General features: G+C 42.6%; 1 protein-coding gene across 2 annotated transcripts in view; it reads right to left on the bottom strand.

Annotated features, from left to right (window-relative positions):
- The window catches only part of cacna1hb (calcium channel, voltage-dependent, T type, alpha 1H subunit b), a 42377-nt gene that overhangs the window by 2360 nt on the left and 22498 nt on the right, over positions 1-17519 (bottom strand). For both annotated transcript variants that reach the window (XM_044347405.1, XM_044347403.1), the window contains exons 11-34: positions 16725-16876; positions 16003-16188; positions 15569-15686; positions 14847-15002; positions 14014-14101; positions 13701-13915; positions 12143-12442; positions 11508-11608; positions 11091-11214; positions 10456-10524; positions 10099-10283; positions 9877-10003; positions 8609-8734; positions 8387-8476; positions 7734-7926; positions 6047-6198; positions 5836-5945; positions 5582-5715; positions 5422-5492; positions 3782-3860; positions 3354-3475; positions 2683-2973; positions 2438-2588; positions 1439-1989 (exon numbers count right to left, since the gene is read on the bottom strand). In XM_044347405.1, coding sequence (XP_044203340.1) covers positions 1439-1989; positions 2438-2588; positions 2683-2973; positions 3354-3475; positions 3782-3860; positions 5422-5492; positions 5582-5715; positions 5836-5945; positions 6047-6198; positions 7734-7926; positions 8387-8476; positions 8609-8734; positions 9877-10003; positions 10099-10283; positions 10456-10524; positions 11091-11214; positions 11508-11608; positions 12143-12442; positions 13701-13915; positions 14014-14101; positions 14847-15002; positions 15569-15686; positions 16003-16188; positions 16725-16876 — 3891 coding nt within the window. The remainder of the gene's footprint in view (positions 1-1438; positions 1990-2437; positions 2589-2682; positions 2974-3353; positions 3476-3781; positions 3861-5421; positions 5493-5581; positions 5716-5835; positions 5946-6046; positions 6199-7733; positions 7927-8386; positions 8477-8608; positions 8735-9876; positions 10004-10098; positions 10284-10455; positions 10525-11090; positions 11215-11507; positions 11609-12142; positions 12443-13700; positions 13916-14013; positions 14102-14846; positions 15003-15568; positions 15687-16002; positions 16189-16724; positions 16877-17519) is intronic.

Consider the following 17519-nt stretch of genomic DNA (forward strand, 5'->3'; position numbering starts at 1 on the left):
TTGGGCCACAGGGGGATTTTTCACTGCAATACCGCAAGTAACCACTGGAAAAAATTGTCTGCAAGGCTGAGTGGCAAAACCCTATCCAGCTCTTATTATACATCCATGGTTGTGATGTGTAGCACAACAAGCTAGTGAACCTCTATAAATGAACCCTCGTCCCTGCACATGCACAGCTGGGTCTGCCTTACACAGAGCTGCTCTCCTGACACTGAAAATGTGACCACTGTTACTAGTCTTTGGAACCATTTCAAAACAAACTACAGTAACCGTTGCCTTCGGGGCAAAGGAACATGTCACCCAGTGCAGCAGCAGTGTGGCTCATGAGTTTTTAATTGTTTTTGGACAATAACGGAGGTCTACGGCTCAGAGGAATATCAAGCTTTGGATACACACACAATACTTGTGAGCAGGATGCCAGCCTTATCCTTTAACACAATGTGATAACTTGGCATAACAGCAACAGAAGACCAGAATACTAAAATACACTCTTGCAATTTTGATGACATTAAATAATAAACAAGTGTGTGCCGCCTGCAGATCACGCCGGATCAAAACACGCGTAATGGGAACATTTTTTTTCACATTTGTGTTCATGATAAAAATAAAAACCTCACTTCCTATGCAGAGGTACAGTTTATCATCCAGTACAACAAACATCAGAAAAAGGTATTTCCGAAGGGTCTCAGAAACTGCTTTGCATTGTAAGAGTTACTGGCTGCTGTACTGATTCCTCCTGTCTAACCTGGCCATGAAAGAAAATCCATAGTCCTTGCTCTGTGCAAAAATATATTGCACAATTTATCTAAACCTAATATGAGGCTTCAGAAGTTAAAGTTAGACAAATCAGATGAATATCTTAGTCCTAGGAGTAGCTTGTAGATTTATTACTGGTGTGTCTTGGCAAGAAAACTAATGCAACTACCAAGAAGTACCCTTTCATCGTACTAAACACTGTCTGAGGATCACGAAGAAGGAATTTTTGCCTGTGGTCTGAGGATTTTGTCCCCCAATCACTTACATTGTAGTCCTGTTAGGTGGGGTTCTTTTAGAGATTTAAAGGACCACATCAGTCATTTTACCACAAATCACGTATTCTTTCCATCACATCCACCGATTTTGCAAACTGTGCTGTTGTGTTTTGCATTTTTGGATGAATTTCTCCTGCCACGCCAGGCATCTATCGATTGAATTACATGCATTTCCATACAGTGTGAAAATCAATTAGCTGACTCTTGACATTTGCGTAGGTTGTGTAATGTTCCACAGTCAATATCGAGTCTGCATTGTTTTTAATGAAAGTTATTGATGCAGTTTAACTGTAGATTGTTTTAAAAACTCTGCACTGTATTACCACACAATGAAAATGTGACTTTGACAAATATTACTGCAGACTTTAGTGTTCACAGTGAACTCTTGAAAGACGATGATTACATACCTGTCTCCGTAACTGTCTGGTCGCGATGCGAAGGGATGCTGGTCTCTTCAGGACTGAACTTTCTGGAACGTAGGAGGGACTCAGTTTGTTTCTGTCTGAACTGTCTTCAGGACTGAGCCAGTGAGAAGGACGTCTTTGTGTGGGACTCAGTCTGAGTGAGTGATGTCTGTCTATACTGTGGCTGGACATCAGCTTAGGTCTGTCTGTACTGTGGTCTGGATTGAGCCTGTATCCATCTATACTATGAGCAGAGCTGAGTCTGTGTCTGTTTAATCTATGAGCGGGGCTGAATTTATATCCATCTATACTATGAGCCGAGTTAAGTCTGTGTCTGTTTATTCTGTGAGCTGGGCTAAACCTGTATCCTTCTATGCTATCAGCCGGACTGAGTCTGTGTGGAGAGTGCCTGTCCGTGCTCTGAGAGGTGCTGAGGCAGATCATTGGCCTTGTACTGCGTCCAAACTGCAGTGAAGCGTGGCTGATGGCGGGCAGAGCTCCTGGAACCTGCAGCAGCGAGCTGCCCCCGCTGGAGCCCAGCGATGACATGGAGCCTGCAGAACATAATGTTACAAAGACCGCATGGACAACTGTTATTCAAGTGCTGTTAAAGGATCAAGCCATTCACCCCAGAAACCTCAACTTATTACATTTTATGATGTTATTTTTTGCTAAATATATACCTTTTATATACAAAATAAAATTAAGACAAATCTTCTGTCATTTTGATTCTTATTTACAATATAATTCACAGATCACAATCATCTCATCTTAATCCTCTCAAACATTTAAAATCAGATGTAAATTTGCAATATATGTGCTTCACTCTTTGTCACTAATATAAAAAAACTGTCCCATCCTTTAATAGCTATAATGGCAGCGCCTCTATGTTCCACATCACATCGTCTATTTATGGAAGCAATAATCTTTACAGCAATTCAGTTTGGTTATAGCACATTAAAAACTGTTCCCTTAATTTAATTGGCTAAACAACCCAATTACCTGAGTAGCTGTAGCTGGAGTAAGCCTCGTGGCCAATGGGAGGATAAGAAGGAAATCTGAGTGGCTGAACGTAGCTGTCGCTAGGGAGAGACAGCATGCGTCCAATGCTCAGCAGGTTGCCATGGGAACACTCCTCATCCTCAAACTGCACCTGCCACAGGAGATCATCACCGCTGTCATCATTGTTGTCACCTTAAATCCCTTCCCTTTCACATACGCAGAAACACACACACTCCGTCCATTACCTGGGCAGGTGTCTCCGCATTTTGCCCCGTGTCTCCTCCCACAGACGCAGCATTAAGACGCTGGTTGGCCTCCTCCCTCTCCCTCATCTCCTCCCTCTCCCTCCTCTCCTCCATCTCCTCCAGCTGAGCCTCCTTGTTGCTCTCCTCCAGGTGCTTCATCAGAACGGCTACGACCACGTTGACCAGCACAAACTGAGCCGTCAGGACAAAGGTGACGAAGTAAACCGGAGAGATCAGGGGCAGGTAGCTTAGACAGTGGCGATCCTGTGGGCGACAGTCACGCAGCGTGTCCTGGATGACGAGGGTAAGAGGGGAGGATATAGATTATGAAGCAGGGAACAAAAGTGATAAAAGATAAAAGGGATTAAGGTGAGATTCGGGTCTATGAATGCTCTATTTTGTACTTCATCTCCTCTCCAACAGGGGGAGATGTTGATCCAAGCGTGAAAAGACCTTGAGCCTGTCACCGAGGAATAATACACTCTCCTAACCCTCTAATGTCACCAGCTATTATTCTGTCATAAAAACAGTGATCTGCTCTCTGCTTAATGCAACGCCTGTCTCATAAACGATATATACACATACCCACAGACAAAAACAAAACGGACATTGTCGTTTATCCATCTTCTTAAAAACTCCCACAGAGTAAAGGAGAGAGAGAGAGAAATAACCTTCATAATCCCATTCCAGTTGTCCCCAGTAGACACCCTGAAGAGCGTGAGGAAAGCCATGCCAAAGTTGTCAAAGGTAGCGTGGCGACTAAGACCCTCACATGGGTTCTCGTCCGAACACTCTGGAAAGAGGATGAAAAGAGTGTTAGAGGCAGTAAGTGTGGGAGAGGAAGGCGAGGGGATTGGAAAGAAGAAAGAGAATTGTGTGTAGATTAGAGCACTGATTAGAGCACCAATTCTAAGTTGACATAATTAATGTATGTAACACAACAAAATTTATGCATGTTACGTAATCCACGGATATCTCACCAGTGTCAGCTGAGGCACACACACACACATCCGCACATCGATTTTAAATGCATGCACACACACACACACTCACACTCACACACGCACATGCATGCACGTACACGCACACACACACTAACCCAGTTTTCCAAAGAGCTCAACTCCCAGAGCTGCATAGATGAAGAACAGCAACATGAAGAGCAGACCCAGATTCCCCACCTAGACGGACACATTACACGCACACACACAGATATATACAGTGTATGATACACAGAAAAAAAGACATGTACAGTAAACCTCGAGAGAGAGAAAGAGAGAGAGAGATGAAAACATGCAAACAGATAGAAAGAGAGCAGAGACAGAGATTGCTAAGCTTTACTGAATTGATGATACTACTTCTAGAAACCATCATGATACCTGGAGTTGAATCATATTTCAGATTGTCGTGTGCTTTCATAGCCTGGATCCAGTCCTCATGAATCACATACACGCCCATTTATTCTGATTACAAAGGAAGTCACAGGGGCTTGACTCGCCTTACCTCATGGTAGGAGGTATGGGGATGCCTGATTAGATGGTCTACAAGCCTACTCATGAAGTGCAGGGGAAAAAGACCTGGCAAACAATTGGTATTTTTCATGGGTGGGAGGCCAATGAGAGCTCATGTTCTCCCTCCTGGATGGTTAGGGCATCGGCGTAGTTGAGGATGAGATCTAGTAGGAATCTGAATCTCCAACTGCTACAATTTAGGAATTACCATTTCCAGTTTGGGAGGAAATTGTGGAAGCCACCACAGACTGCTGATAAATGGAGATTTAGCTGAAACTCAGAAATAGGACCACACCCTCCTCTTCCTGTTTAACTTCTATAAATGTCTGTTTGCCCTGCATACCTGTTTGTTTCCCTCCCTCACTCCTTCTCTCTCTCTCCCCTCTCTCATCTTTCAGCGGGTCCCCTGAGGGTCCGCCAAGCCCTGGAGCTGCAGTAGATCCTTCTTGAAAAGGCATTCCCCGTTTCCTACTCCACCATTCTCATTCGCCAAATCTCTATTAATACTATTAAAAAAAAAACAATCACAGAAGCATCTCAGTTTATGGTGACACTTGCTTGTGACTGTCATGTTCAGACTGAAAATAGGACCGTCAAAAAAGACGGCACTGGTCCGGCTCACCTTTTGCTTTAACACAAAGGAATGTCATCCACAAATGCACAATACTGGCCAATCAGACACCTGGCCGAACATCTGTTTCTTTGTAGAATTGTGCATATTTTACTGTTCACCTCACATCGCAACAGAGGAGAAAAATAGCTGCTGCCGTGATAACTTGACAGAGTTTTACAATCCTGCCTCAAAGAAGGATAAATTACTGTGGGGTGTCTTTGTGTGTGATAAGCTTTCAGACTGGACTTTCTGGTTCATATTTTATCTCCTCACAGCTACTCAGTGGCAAAACAACTGCACTCAAAGCAGCTGTGAAGTTATGTGCCATAAATTTATGAGTTAACTGGTGATTTATCAGCCATACTAATAAATTTAAGGAAACGCAATTAGCCTTTAGTTAAACATGAGTGTCTTCATCCTCGTTTAGTAGTGATTTGACACAGTCAGTCAGTCAGTTGGGAGAATCAGTAATGTAAGTAAATGATGTGGGAGACGGGCAGTGCCAGGCCTCATAAATCACTAAATAAAACAAGCTGTCTGCAATTCATCAGATCTGGAAACCAGCCTATCGCTTTAAAAACACATATTTTATTTTACAGCATCAGTGCTTCCACTTACCTGAGGCAGAGCTTGCATCACAGTGTCCAGCAGAGCTCTCATTCCTGTAGCCATCTTCAACAGCTTCAACACTGAAACATTGCAGCGTGTCAGCTCTTATCAGCCGCATATCATGGTAGTTTGTGCGTGTTTGCGCGTGTTTGCGTCGCTGAGCATGTACCTCGTGTTATCCTCAGGACTCTCATGATCCGTATGATGGTGGGGTTGATGGGGAGGGAAGCATTCAGGTCTATTTCCTCCAATGTGATTCCCATGATGGACAACAACACAATGGCGAGGTCCAGCTGGTTCCATCTTGACACACCAGCACACACACACACACACACACACACACGCACACACATGATTAAAGAGTCTCTAAGGATGAAGGTATGTATGTTTTTGCATTGTGAATATCATGTGATGTGTGAATACCTCTCTTTGAAAAAGCGGCGCAGACCAAAAGCGATGAGTTTGAGAATGGCCTCGATGACAAAAACCACCGTGAAGACGTAATTGCAGTACTTGAGTATCTCCACCAGGTACTGCAGGGCACACACACACACACACACACTGCAAGTACCACCGCATACCACTTCATTACTATGGTTCTAGGACAGGTGGAATAAGGTGTTGCCATGGTTACCTGAGGCTGGTTGTAGTGCTCCATGCTCATGGTGAGGAGGTTTGTGAAGATGATGATGGTGATGAAGAGATCCAGGTAGTGGCTCGTGCACACGGTGTGTATGGATCGACGCAATGGGGAGTAGTCAGCGTAATATGGCTTCTCCTGGGCCCCTGCGTCGCACACACACACACACACACACACACACACATACACAAAGTCATTAAATTGCTTCTGAACGAAAAATATGATATGGGCTATGAAGTCACTGATGAAGTAGGTGCCAAGTGGCGTGCTGCTGTGTGTGTGAGTGTGTGCATATGTGTGTGTACAGACTAAAAGTGCCACCTCAGGAATTCATCATGCACACGCACACTCTACATGGCACCTCAAGGTGTCTTTGGGCAGAAACTCTCGCTGTCTGCTGCCAGACAGTTAACTGACTAAGAGGAAAGCACTACTAGAGATTACACTGCAGAGAGAGAAGGACAGAATGAGACAGAAATTAGGTAGAGCAGAGAGAGAGAGAGAAAAAAAAAACACTGTGTGTGTGCAGCAGCGCTAAGTGTGTATCAGAGCGTAACATGGACAGAAATTATGCATGTACTCATACAGTATGTATACAGAGAAAAGAGGTTTATCATGCGTGTTTGTAAATATTACATCTACACTGTATGGCCAAAAGTATATGGACGCCCACGTCATGTGTATTTGTAGTCCGGAGCTGATTATCATGACTTAGGAAAAGATTCTTAGTTCAAATTAAGGGGAATCTTAATGCTACAACATACAATGATATTTTAAGCTATCATCTGCTTCAGACTTTGACCATTTTTTGCTTCAAAATGACACAAAGCAGGGTCCATGAAGACATGGTTTTCCCAGTTTGGTGTGAAAGAACGTGACTGGCCTACACAGAGCCCTGACCTCAACCCCACATCTATGGGATGAAGTGGAACTGTGCCAGTTCTTATCGCCCCCAACATTAGTGCCTGACCTCACTACCCTTGGTTGTCCACTGGATGAAGCTACATCGTGTTCCAGTTGCCGTATAGCTCCATCATGTTTCAAATGTCCACTCAAAAGCACGTTAGAGGCTTCACACGGTCCGTTCTTCAGCAGAAACATTTCAAATATTGTTTAGAGTAGTTTGGCTGCCATTTTTTTAATGCTGTTTTATCTGTACTTCACGAATCAATTTCCTGAATAATGTATATGAACAGAAGGAAAACCTCAGCATTCCCTCTCCTGCTTCACAGACATCGAAGGAAAAGTAACTAGTTTTGCGACATGTTCATAAAGATAGAGTCATGAAGGTATCATTAAATACAAAATCCATGTGAAATGTCAATAAAAGAAGGCATCTATTTACATTTGAAAGTGAATTTCTTACTTCAAAGAAGTGAGCTGCTCTGACAAAAATAGACCTGCCGCATAAAGATAGTGATGCAGAGAAAAGAGCCGCACATGAGCCGTGGGCGAGACCCTCTGGCCACCTGTCAGGTGGTCTGGCACACATTGGACATGAGTAATGCTCTTGCGGCTGAAAGGGAGCAAATACCAGGTTGTGGAAATCCTTCTCAAAAAAGTGGAGGCTGTTATGGCAGCATATTAATGCCCAGTGTTTTGGAACTGGGTGTAATATTTCTCCACATACTTTTGGCCATGTATGTCCTACACTCCCTCTCCCTCCCTCCTGCCCTCTTACTCCTCCTCCTCTTCTCCAATCTTCTTTGTCGTTTCTCCTCCCTCAGTCGCGCCTCCTCCTCCTCCTGCTGTTGGCGACACTTGTGAAAGTTTTCCACCACCACGCCCACAAACATGTTGAGCACAAAGAAGCTGACGATGAGGAGAAAAGAGATGAAGAACAGCAGCATCCAAGGGTTGTTGTTTCTTATTGGCTGCGGTCGTAGATGGAGAGAGAAAATGGAAGAAGAGGAGGAGGGGAGGTAGAATGGGGACAAAAAGGAAAAAGAGGACCAAAGAATGACGAAAGAGGGTGAGGAGGGGTGGAGAGGAAGAAAAGCAGAGAGCATAAACGAGAAGACAATGTAAGTCCTGAGTCAGCAGTGAAACTGCCAGCACTGTCAACTCACATCTATTTATCCATCTGACTTTTTTCTTTCCTTACACCTTCCTTCTCTCCTGAAATATTTCCCCTCTCTCCTTGAAACAAACGAGATCAAATGGTGCCTGAGACTGACATAAAACAGAACCATAACACTGTGAAATTCACTATACTGTACACCCGAATGCTTTGTAAGTCCCCCTGATATTTATTCTTTATTTCACATACCCTCTTTTGTCCTGTGTGTATGTGTGTGTGTGTGTGTGTGTGTGTGTATCTGTGTGTCTCATCACCTGCTGGTCCACCCCGGCAGCATCCAAGCCATCATACATGATGCTGACCCAGCCGTCTTTACATGACAGCACAAACAGTGACATCAGCGCCTGGAAGAGTGAGACTCATATAAATGTGCTATCAATCAGTTTGTAAGAGCAGCTGTCAGTCCAAGATGTGTGTGTGTGTGTGTGTGTGTGTGTGTGTGTGTGTGTGTGTATCTGTGTGAGTGTGATGCAAACCTGTCCCAGGTTGTCAAAATTGTATTTCCGCCGAATCCAGCGGTGTCCTGCCTCCAAACACTGAGTTTTATTGGTGATGTTACTCACATCGGGAACATCACAGTAGAAGAACTTCCCTTTAAACAGCTGCATACAAAAACACACACACATGCAATATATGAGAGCACTGAACTGTAACCATATGATAAAGAAAACAAAGCTTCTTGGAGCAGAGATAAGTTTGATGTATATGGTAATATAGTACAGTAAATTTGTCATCAAGCCCCTACAGCCCTGTTACAGCTCAGATATCCAAACAACATCTGGTCCATTCGCCCTTAAATTCATTACAAGCACAGAAACACTCCAGCATGAAGTGTTCTCATAGGAAGATGATCCAGTGGTGGTGGGTCTCTGAGAAATATACACTTGTTTGTAAATATCAGCTTCTGTATTCATCAAGTATAATTTTCTGTGAATGCATCAGATCTGAATGTTTGCAGAAATATGAGCAAAAACTTAAACTAGCAAACAGAGAAGGAGAGCTTACAGAAGGCCATTGAATGGCTTTTAGTACAAAAATGAAAAGAACATAAAAAATGGTTCCCAACTTTTTTTGGTATGTGATGCATATATATGTATATATATGTATATATCGATATATATCTTTTCTTTCTCATCCCTTTATTTATTTGTTACACCTCTGATTTATTTTGGGAATCTGTGGGGCGAACCACTGTTTTAAAACATTTTATTGATCCTACCTTTAATATCCTCAACAACTGGAACTTGGTAAGTTTTACTTTAGTTGTTGTATGTATGTATGTTTAGTTTAAAAAGGGAATTTGTCAGTCTTTGCTTGAATATAGAAAAACAGATGACATTTTAAGAATATAAAAACATAATAAAGTACATGAATTGATAAAGAAAATAATATTAAAAATCCAAATGAAAATCGAATGGATTTTAAAAAATAAATTTTTTAAACTTTTTTTGAACTACTTCCAGGGACTATGGTGCATAATCAGTACCTCATTTGCATTGTCTCCCAGTTCTCCTCTTCACTTTTTATTACTTGAAGAATTTTCTGAGCTGTGCCTCATTTATTTTAAACCACAGTTATCAGTTTGGAAGAAAACACAACCAGCTTTGGATGTTTGGCAACATAAAAATAATGTTTGAACTAATCTGCTCATTATAAACATTTTTAATGAAAATTGTCAACTACTAAAAATGATGAGCTCTGTTATCGACCAACAGTGGATGAACAGAGAATATACGGTGTTTACCTGGACTCCCAGAATCCCAAACACGATGAAAAAAGCACAGCAGATGAGGACAATATTCCCAATAGGTCTGAGAGATGTGATTAGAGTCTCTACAACCAGTTTCAGACCTGGAGCACGACTTATCACCCTGCAACACACACACACACACACACATACACATACAGTTACACACCAGATAATATCAATCTAGTATTCACAAGGGAAAATCTCACGTGCACTTACCTGAGCGGTCGCAGTGTGCGGAGCAGACGAAGCACACGGAGTATGCCTAGGATACGATTACCGCCTGCTGACGCGATAGAGACCAGGATGTCCACCAGCGACACAAACACCAGCAGTCCATCTAAGACATTCCAACTGCTCTGCAGGTACACACCGTTTCCAAAGTACAGGCCCATAGCTACCACCTTGACACACACACACACACACACAGACACACATAGATCAAGCTAAACTACTGAAATAATAAAGTAATATGAGGCAGAAAATGAGACTGAAAGCAATTCTGATTCCCACCAAGGAGGAAAATGGCCCTTCTATGAGTAAGATGAGAAAATGACTTTAGAGTGTTATGGTTACCTTAATCATCATTTCACCTATGAAGATCACAGTGAAGATGTAATTGGACACACTGAGAAACGCCCGCTCCTGTCACACACACACACAAACACACACACACACACACACAAACATGTGAGAGCGGCCACAGACACACAGAGAGAAAAACAGGCGTCAATTTCAGGGTTTTGTGTCCCAGTAGCTTTAGCTTTGATTCTGGAATAACTGCAGTGCGTTACATAATGAGCTGAAAAAAACACATATTACAATTGTAGTAGAAACATAATAAAAACATACTGGGAACAGCATGCGTTCCTGTAATGACTCCCAAACCGCTCTTACATCAGATACAAGCATATGAGCTCCACTGTATTCAACAGCTTGTGTCGTGTATGTGGGCGTGAATTTTGTTCTTCTATTTTTTTGAGGACCAATATTGAGTTTTAGAGCATGAGAGTGAAGACATTTTGGTTTTTCGTCATTTCTTAAATGGGCTGTTTGAAGCTTAAGACTGGGTGTTTGGGTTAAGGTTAGATAAGGTTATAATGGTCAAGGCTGAGATTAAGTGGTAAGGAATGGATTATGCAAATGAGGGTCCTCACAAGTATAGAGTACAAACATATGTATGTGTGTGTTTGCATGTGTGTGTGTGCTACCATGCTGTTAGGCTGTATGTTGGGTCTCTCCAGTGCAATGGTGATACAATTAAGGAAGATGAAGAGGAGGATGACATGATCGAACATCTTGTGACCTATGACCCTCTGGCACCACAGCCTGAACCTGAAAAAAAAAGAGGGAGAGAGAGAGAGAGTGCTTCATCCGCAGTGTTTTTGTATTTATCACACATCACTTACATCACTTCCTCCACAAAGTGTCTGTTTTCACTTGGCCGAATGTAATTGATAAAAGTGAAAATTGTACTACTGTAAACACAGAGCAATAACTGTAACCTTCACACTAAAACTGTGAATTTTCACACATTCTGTGGATTAAGCCACCTAGGTCACTCAGGGGAATATCAGGGGCTGAGTGTGTGTATATATATATGTGTGTGTGTGTGTGTATGTATTTACGGGTTGTGCGGAGCGAAGAGATAGAGAGACCATCCTTCATGCTCCAGGCACCACTGAGGCTCATATGGCTCCAGCATCTTCTTCAGCTTCTTACATAAACTCTGGCAGGGAACACACACACACACACACACACACACACACACACACACACACACACACACACACACACACAATGACAATATGAGCACACTACACATGCTTAAATACACACAATTGTACACAAATACGCTTTGTTTAGGGTTGCATTTTTGGATATAAAAGAAAATGTAATTATTTTTATTTGATAGAAAACAGTGAATTTTAGTCATATTATTATTCTGTCTCACTAAAAAATTCACAGCACAGGTTTTTCAAACAATGTTCCCAATAATCCTTTCACTCAACTCATACTTTAAATTCAGCTAATTAAATATTTTCAAAGTTACATAAGGGTCAGAGGTCACTAAGAATGAAATGTATGCCTTCTCAAGATAATTAGCTGCAGTTTTTGAACTTTTGAACACGTCTAAACAAGCACTTTTAATAACTTGTTTTAACTGGGAAATGCCTTCTCATTGTGACTTTAACAGCCAAACATCTACTTTTTTTTTAGTCTAGGTAAATAAATAAATAAAAGCAAATGCAAAACAATGCACCTCCTCAAGCTCCTCCTCTTCTTGATCACTCTGGTAATGTGTTGTCAGGGGCGCGTCATTGTAGCAGTGGTCAGGGAGGTGAAAGGTGGTGCCGTTGCAGTCGGGCGGGTGGAGCATGGGGACCTGCAGGTAGTCAGGCTGGTCCAGAGACTGCTCTCGGCTGCTGTGGTTTGAGCTTGTGTGCGTGTCAGACAACAGGGACTCCATCTCCCCCGACTGACTCTTCCTGTGCAGGCTGGGGGCTCGGCTGATGCTGGTCCAGCTGGAACGACGGCTCTCTGGCCCGCTGTCCCATGGAGACTGTTGAGACAACAACCAGACAAGAGTAACACTGCGTTGGATTTCTGACAGACTTTGCAGGAATTGATAAAGATTGTATACCCTTCAATAATTAAAAGTACCGTGTTGAGTGTTTGACCACTAGAGGTGCTATGGAGCAATGTTTTGATGAGTGGGTGCTGTTGTATTTGCATCTCGTGCCACCATGTACACAAGGACCAACACATGCGCACAGGCATGTGGGGTACCCCAGTACACATTCCTTTCGTCTGCAGAGGGCAGTAATGCAAATGTGTGCTGCATCAAAGAGACCCGTGGAAAACTTGCAAACCAAATGTACATTAATTAATAAGAAAAGAAAGCCCAATCCAAAAGGGACCTGAGGATAGTCAGACAGTCTGAAATAGACTCGATCCAAAACAGACTTTAACAGAGAGAGAATACCAACACTAGCAGCACAATGAACGACTACTTAAAGGACCAGTGTGTAAAATTTAATCGCATCTAGCGGTGAGGTTGTAGATTGCAACCAAATGAATACCCCTCCCCTTCCAAGTGTGTAGGAAAACCTATGGTGGCCATGAAACTCACGAAAAATGTGAAAAGGCCTCTCTAGAGCCAGTGTTTGGTTTGTCCATTCTAGGCTACTGTAGAAACATGGCGGTGCAAGATGGAGGTCATTGAGGGGGACCTGCTCCCGATATAGATATAAAGGACTCCATTTCTGCAAAGTCAGTTCAGCTAGATGCCCCTAAATCTTACATACTGGTCCTTTAACCAGCAGCAATTCATTTTTTCTGCACCTAACAGTTCACACTCCCAGTCTCACCTGGAAAAAACTAATTTTTCATTTTTTCTGCTTTTTAAATTCGTGCTAAAATCACATACTACTATCACAAAATTCTGTGGTTGGTCTGTTTACTTTCAGACCACAAACAAACCAGAGGCTACTTGGAGACTGACCAAGACCCTCCTTCTCAGATGGTCTAGGTGCAGTTGTGTGGGAACAAATGGGCAAAAGCATCAGAATCCCTTTTAACCAAACCAAACAGGTTAGGTGTGACCATAAGAGTTTTAGACTGCAACAACTCTGTTACTACTGTAAGTTTTTAACTGGTGCAAAACAACTACAGATCTTTCTAATCACATTTAAAGCACATCCTGGTCTATATTTTCATATTCTTTATTTGAATGCTCCTGTAAATCAGCTTTATTACTGATAGTATATGCTTTAACATTTACTCATAATAAAATGTAAAAGCATATGTACAAGTCTCACCGGGGACCTCTGCTCAAGGCTGTTGATGTCCATGGAAGCGCCACTCGCCCGGCGTGACTGGCTGGAGTTGATGGTGGGCGTGGCTGCAGTGTGTGTGATGACCGGCAGAGGAGGAGGAGGAGGAGGAGGAGGAGGAGGAGGTGGAGGGTGGGGCATGGAGGCTTTTGGGTTCAGGAGACCGTTGGGGCTCAGCATCATGGCCTGGATCTTAAGCTCTACATACACACAGACACATATAAATATCTCTGTTAAGGTGATTGTTGATGCGTTTGGATTCATATGTACAGCTCTAAGATGATGTAAGATTTCGGACCTGCAGCGTACAGCTCCCTCAACTTCTCCTCATCGTCGTAGGAGAGCGATTGTCTCTCGTCATCTGTTTCAGATCTGTTGGCATCACCCTAAATGCAAATACACAGAACATCACCTTTCTTTTGTCACTGTCTGTTGCCTGTTGTAAAAGTGAAAAATATGAGTAAGTGGAGAGGGAAAGACTAGACAAACAACGTGAGGCAGACGGGCGGAGGGGATCTCCAGTGTTCTCTAGTTGAGTTATGTGCATGGCTTTGGCAGTGATCTCCTGTAGTCACGCCAATAAAGCTTTACTGAATTTAATTAAAATTCACGCCAGAAAGATGGAGGCAGACAGCTTTGGCAAAGGGTATCTGTACGTATGTGTGTGTGTGTGTGTGTGTGTGTGTGTGTGTGTGTGAGAGAGAGAGAAAGAGAGATAGTGAGCAAGTACTCTCTGATGCCGGAGATAAAAGATGAAAACTAAACAACAAAAGCTCACCAGCTGTGAATGGCAGGCGATATCAAACACATCCCTACCCTGGAGAGTATTGTGTGTGTGTGTGTGTATGTATGTGTGTGTGTCAGTGTGGAAGAAAGATAGAGGGAAAGAGAAAAAGGGATAGAGAAAGAGAGATAGAGGAAACAACGAGAAAGACAAAAAAGAGTGATGGATAAAGAGAGTGACAGAGAGGGGGGGAGAGAGAGAGAAAGAAAAAGGCGAAACCACACAAGCAGGATGGTGGAGATTAGTCACTTGTAGGCAGCTTTGGTATCATCAGCACAACAGAGCTGAATTAGTCTCTCTGCCTCATTCACTAAGTAGCTCAAATGAAACTGCATCATTGCCCTTACTTCAGCTTGAAAACCCTCCACCAAAATGGCTACAAGCAAGTTGAAGAGGACGTAGTTGCCAAAGGTCATGAGGGCTACAAAATACAGGGCAGCCAACGGCGAGGTGGAAGCCATCCCGTTATAGAGCACCGCATTCCAGTCCTCCTGGGTTAGGATCTGCAGATGGGGAGAGAAGTAGTGGAAGAAGACAGGTAAGAATAGGAATAAGGAATAAGAATAATAAGTAGTATAAGTAGGAATAAGAAAAATACACCATCAAACACAAAATGGACCAGAGAGGCAACCTACATCGCTAGTGGCTGTTCTACACATAATAGGGACAATAAAAACAGTGGATTCTACCTTAAATATCTCATTGTGAGTTGAACAGTAATGATGCTCATCAGTGTTAAATGAGCTGCTGTGGAGTACGTGTTTCATTACTCCTTCTCCCCCTCTGCTTATGAAGCGTATCTTACCTGCCCACTGGGAGAGTTTTTATATTTTGTTGAAAAATCGAGCGTGAGTGCTGCCAAATTGGAGCAAATGAAATAACAGAGACGATCGTCAGGGCTACTGCCAGTGACAGCAACAGCTGCTGTTTGAATCTCATCTTAATTTATTTTAAAATTGCATTTAACAGTAATTAAACGATGGGGAAATTCCCCTTAATTAAATATTGTCACTGTATTTGTGTGTTTGTATCAGGTGTGACTGAGTACATCTCGGCGTGTTTGTCTAACCTGGAACACGGTGACAGTCGCCCAGAGCAGTGAGTCAAAGTTTTTTCTGTCAGGTAAAGTGTCTCCACTGTCTTGTCGCAAACCAAATTTACAGCCGAACAGATGCATCCCCAAGATACTGCAACACAAACACACACACGGAAAACAATGAGAAAACACATTACTTTCATTACATGGTAATTTAATATGGATAATGTGCAACAAGATGCAGCGTGTGAATAACTGTGTTTGTATAAAAGGTGATGATACATGTGATAATATGTTCTGTAACATAGTAAGAAAAAGGTCAGTAGTAATGGTTATTGATAATCATTAATATTGATGATTTTTTAAATATATAGTCAGTGTAATTAAAGCAGAGAAAAAGCTGATAAAACATTTTGGCTTGTGAGTCTCCCCCTGCAGCATCGCCTTTCAGAGAATATATACCGTACCTGAATATGAATATGAAAAGCATCAGCAACATGCAGAAAGTGGCCACATTGTCCATGGTCTTCATCAGCACCACCAGCTGCCTCCTCAGGGCGGGAAGGAACCGCACTAGCTTCAAAACTCTGAGCAGACGGAAGGTACGCAGCACCGAAAAGCCTCCCTCCGCCTCACCCACTATCTCCCACACACTAAAACACACACAGATGACAAGCAGATTATAAACACCAAGTTAAATTCATATTAAAGAAACCAAGGATTCAATATCTACTTAACCTCAGCTGTAACTCTTCTGAAGTCAGCATTAGTATCACCCACAAAAAGCCTCTTTTCCAGTTAGTGGAAAGTGCTAAATTCTTGTTCTTGTGACATGTGGCAAATGAAAAAAAGGTAATAGGCCAATGCTGTTTACAACTCACCAGCCAATAAAGAAGGTGAGAGCTATGTGCACTGGCACAGTAAACAAGTACAACCTCCAAGCACAGATACATGATTTAGCTTGTAGCACCACATAATGAAATGAATACAGGCCCTCTAGACTAAGAGTGCAACCATTTGGCTCCGCTGCCAGAACCAGCATCACTGTGACACTCCGGGGCTGCTTGGATGATATTGCAGTGCTGACCGCAGTGATCGTGAGGATTTTCTGATGACAAGAGGAATATTTAATGACAGAGTTTCCATTCTGGTGGAAACATACAGACAAAGATCCCCTCAGTGCCCCCACCTGATGATGACAATGATGCTGTCAAAGCCGTTGTAGGGGTTCTTGATGTAGCCGAAGAGCCCGAGAGCCAGGACCTTGAGCAGCATCTCAAGACCGAAGAGACTAGTGAACACCATGTTACTGATCTCCAAAATATCCGTCAGCTCCTGCGGCTGTAGAGGTGCAGTGTTTGTGAAGAGAAAGAGAGAGAGATTGATGTACAGAGATGGACAGGGGCAGAGAAAAATGAACAAATAAACAGAGACAGACAGACTGTCAGTGCGGAGCGCAGTAGAGTCAACATGTTAGGAATTTATAAAATGTTAGTCAAAGCTACGGTGTGCATCTATATGGAGTCAGACATGCAGAGACAAGCTGCCCCAGGACGTGAATACAGATGAATTTTTACCATACAACAGTCCAAGTACAATGAGTGAGTGTACTTTTATTATTCATACTATTAATATTACTTAAAGATCCTCTCCAGACATGTATTGAGATGTATAAAGATACTCTGCTTGGAACAATAATGTGAGTCTGATATGGTTTTTCTGCAAAAAAAAAAATCCTTAAAATTACATCTACTCCTTCTACCTCATTAAAAATTCCAAAATTTATGAATATGCAAATATATTCATGGAAGCACGCAGCAGTGCGGCGGCTTCTGTGGCTGCCGGTTATGGTGTAAAGAGTATTAGGGACTCTTCTCTTAATGTGAGTAAGTGTGCAGATAACACAACCAATGCAAGTATGCCAAGAAGGTTCAGCCCAACCAAACTTCTGAACATTATCAACAATTTGCCTGCCTCACTTCTA

This window comes from Thunnus albacares, chromosome 3, assembly GCF_914725855.1.
Source record: "Thunnus albacares chromosome 3, fThuAlb1.1, whole genome shotgun sequence".
In the NCBI taxonomy this organism is placed as follows: domain Eukaryota; kingdom Metazoa; phylum Chordata; class Actinopteri; order Scombriformes; family Scombridae; genus Thunnus; species Thunnus albacares.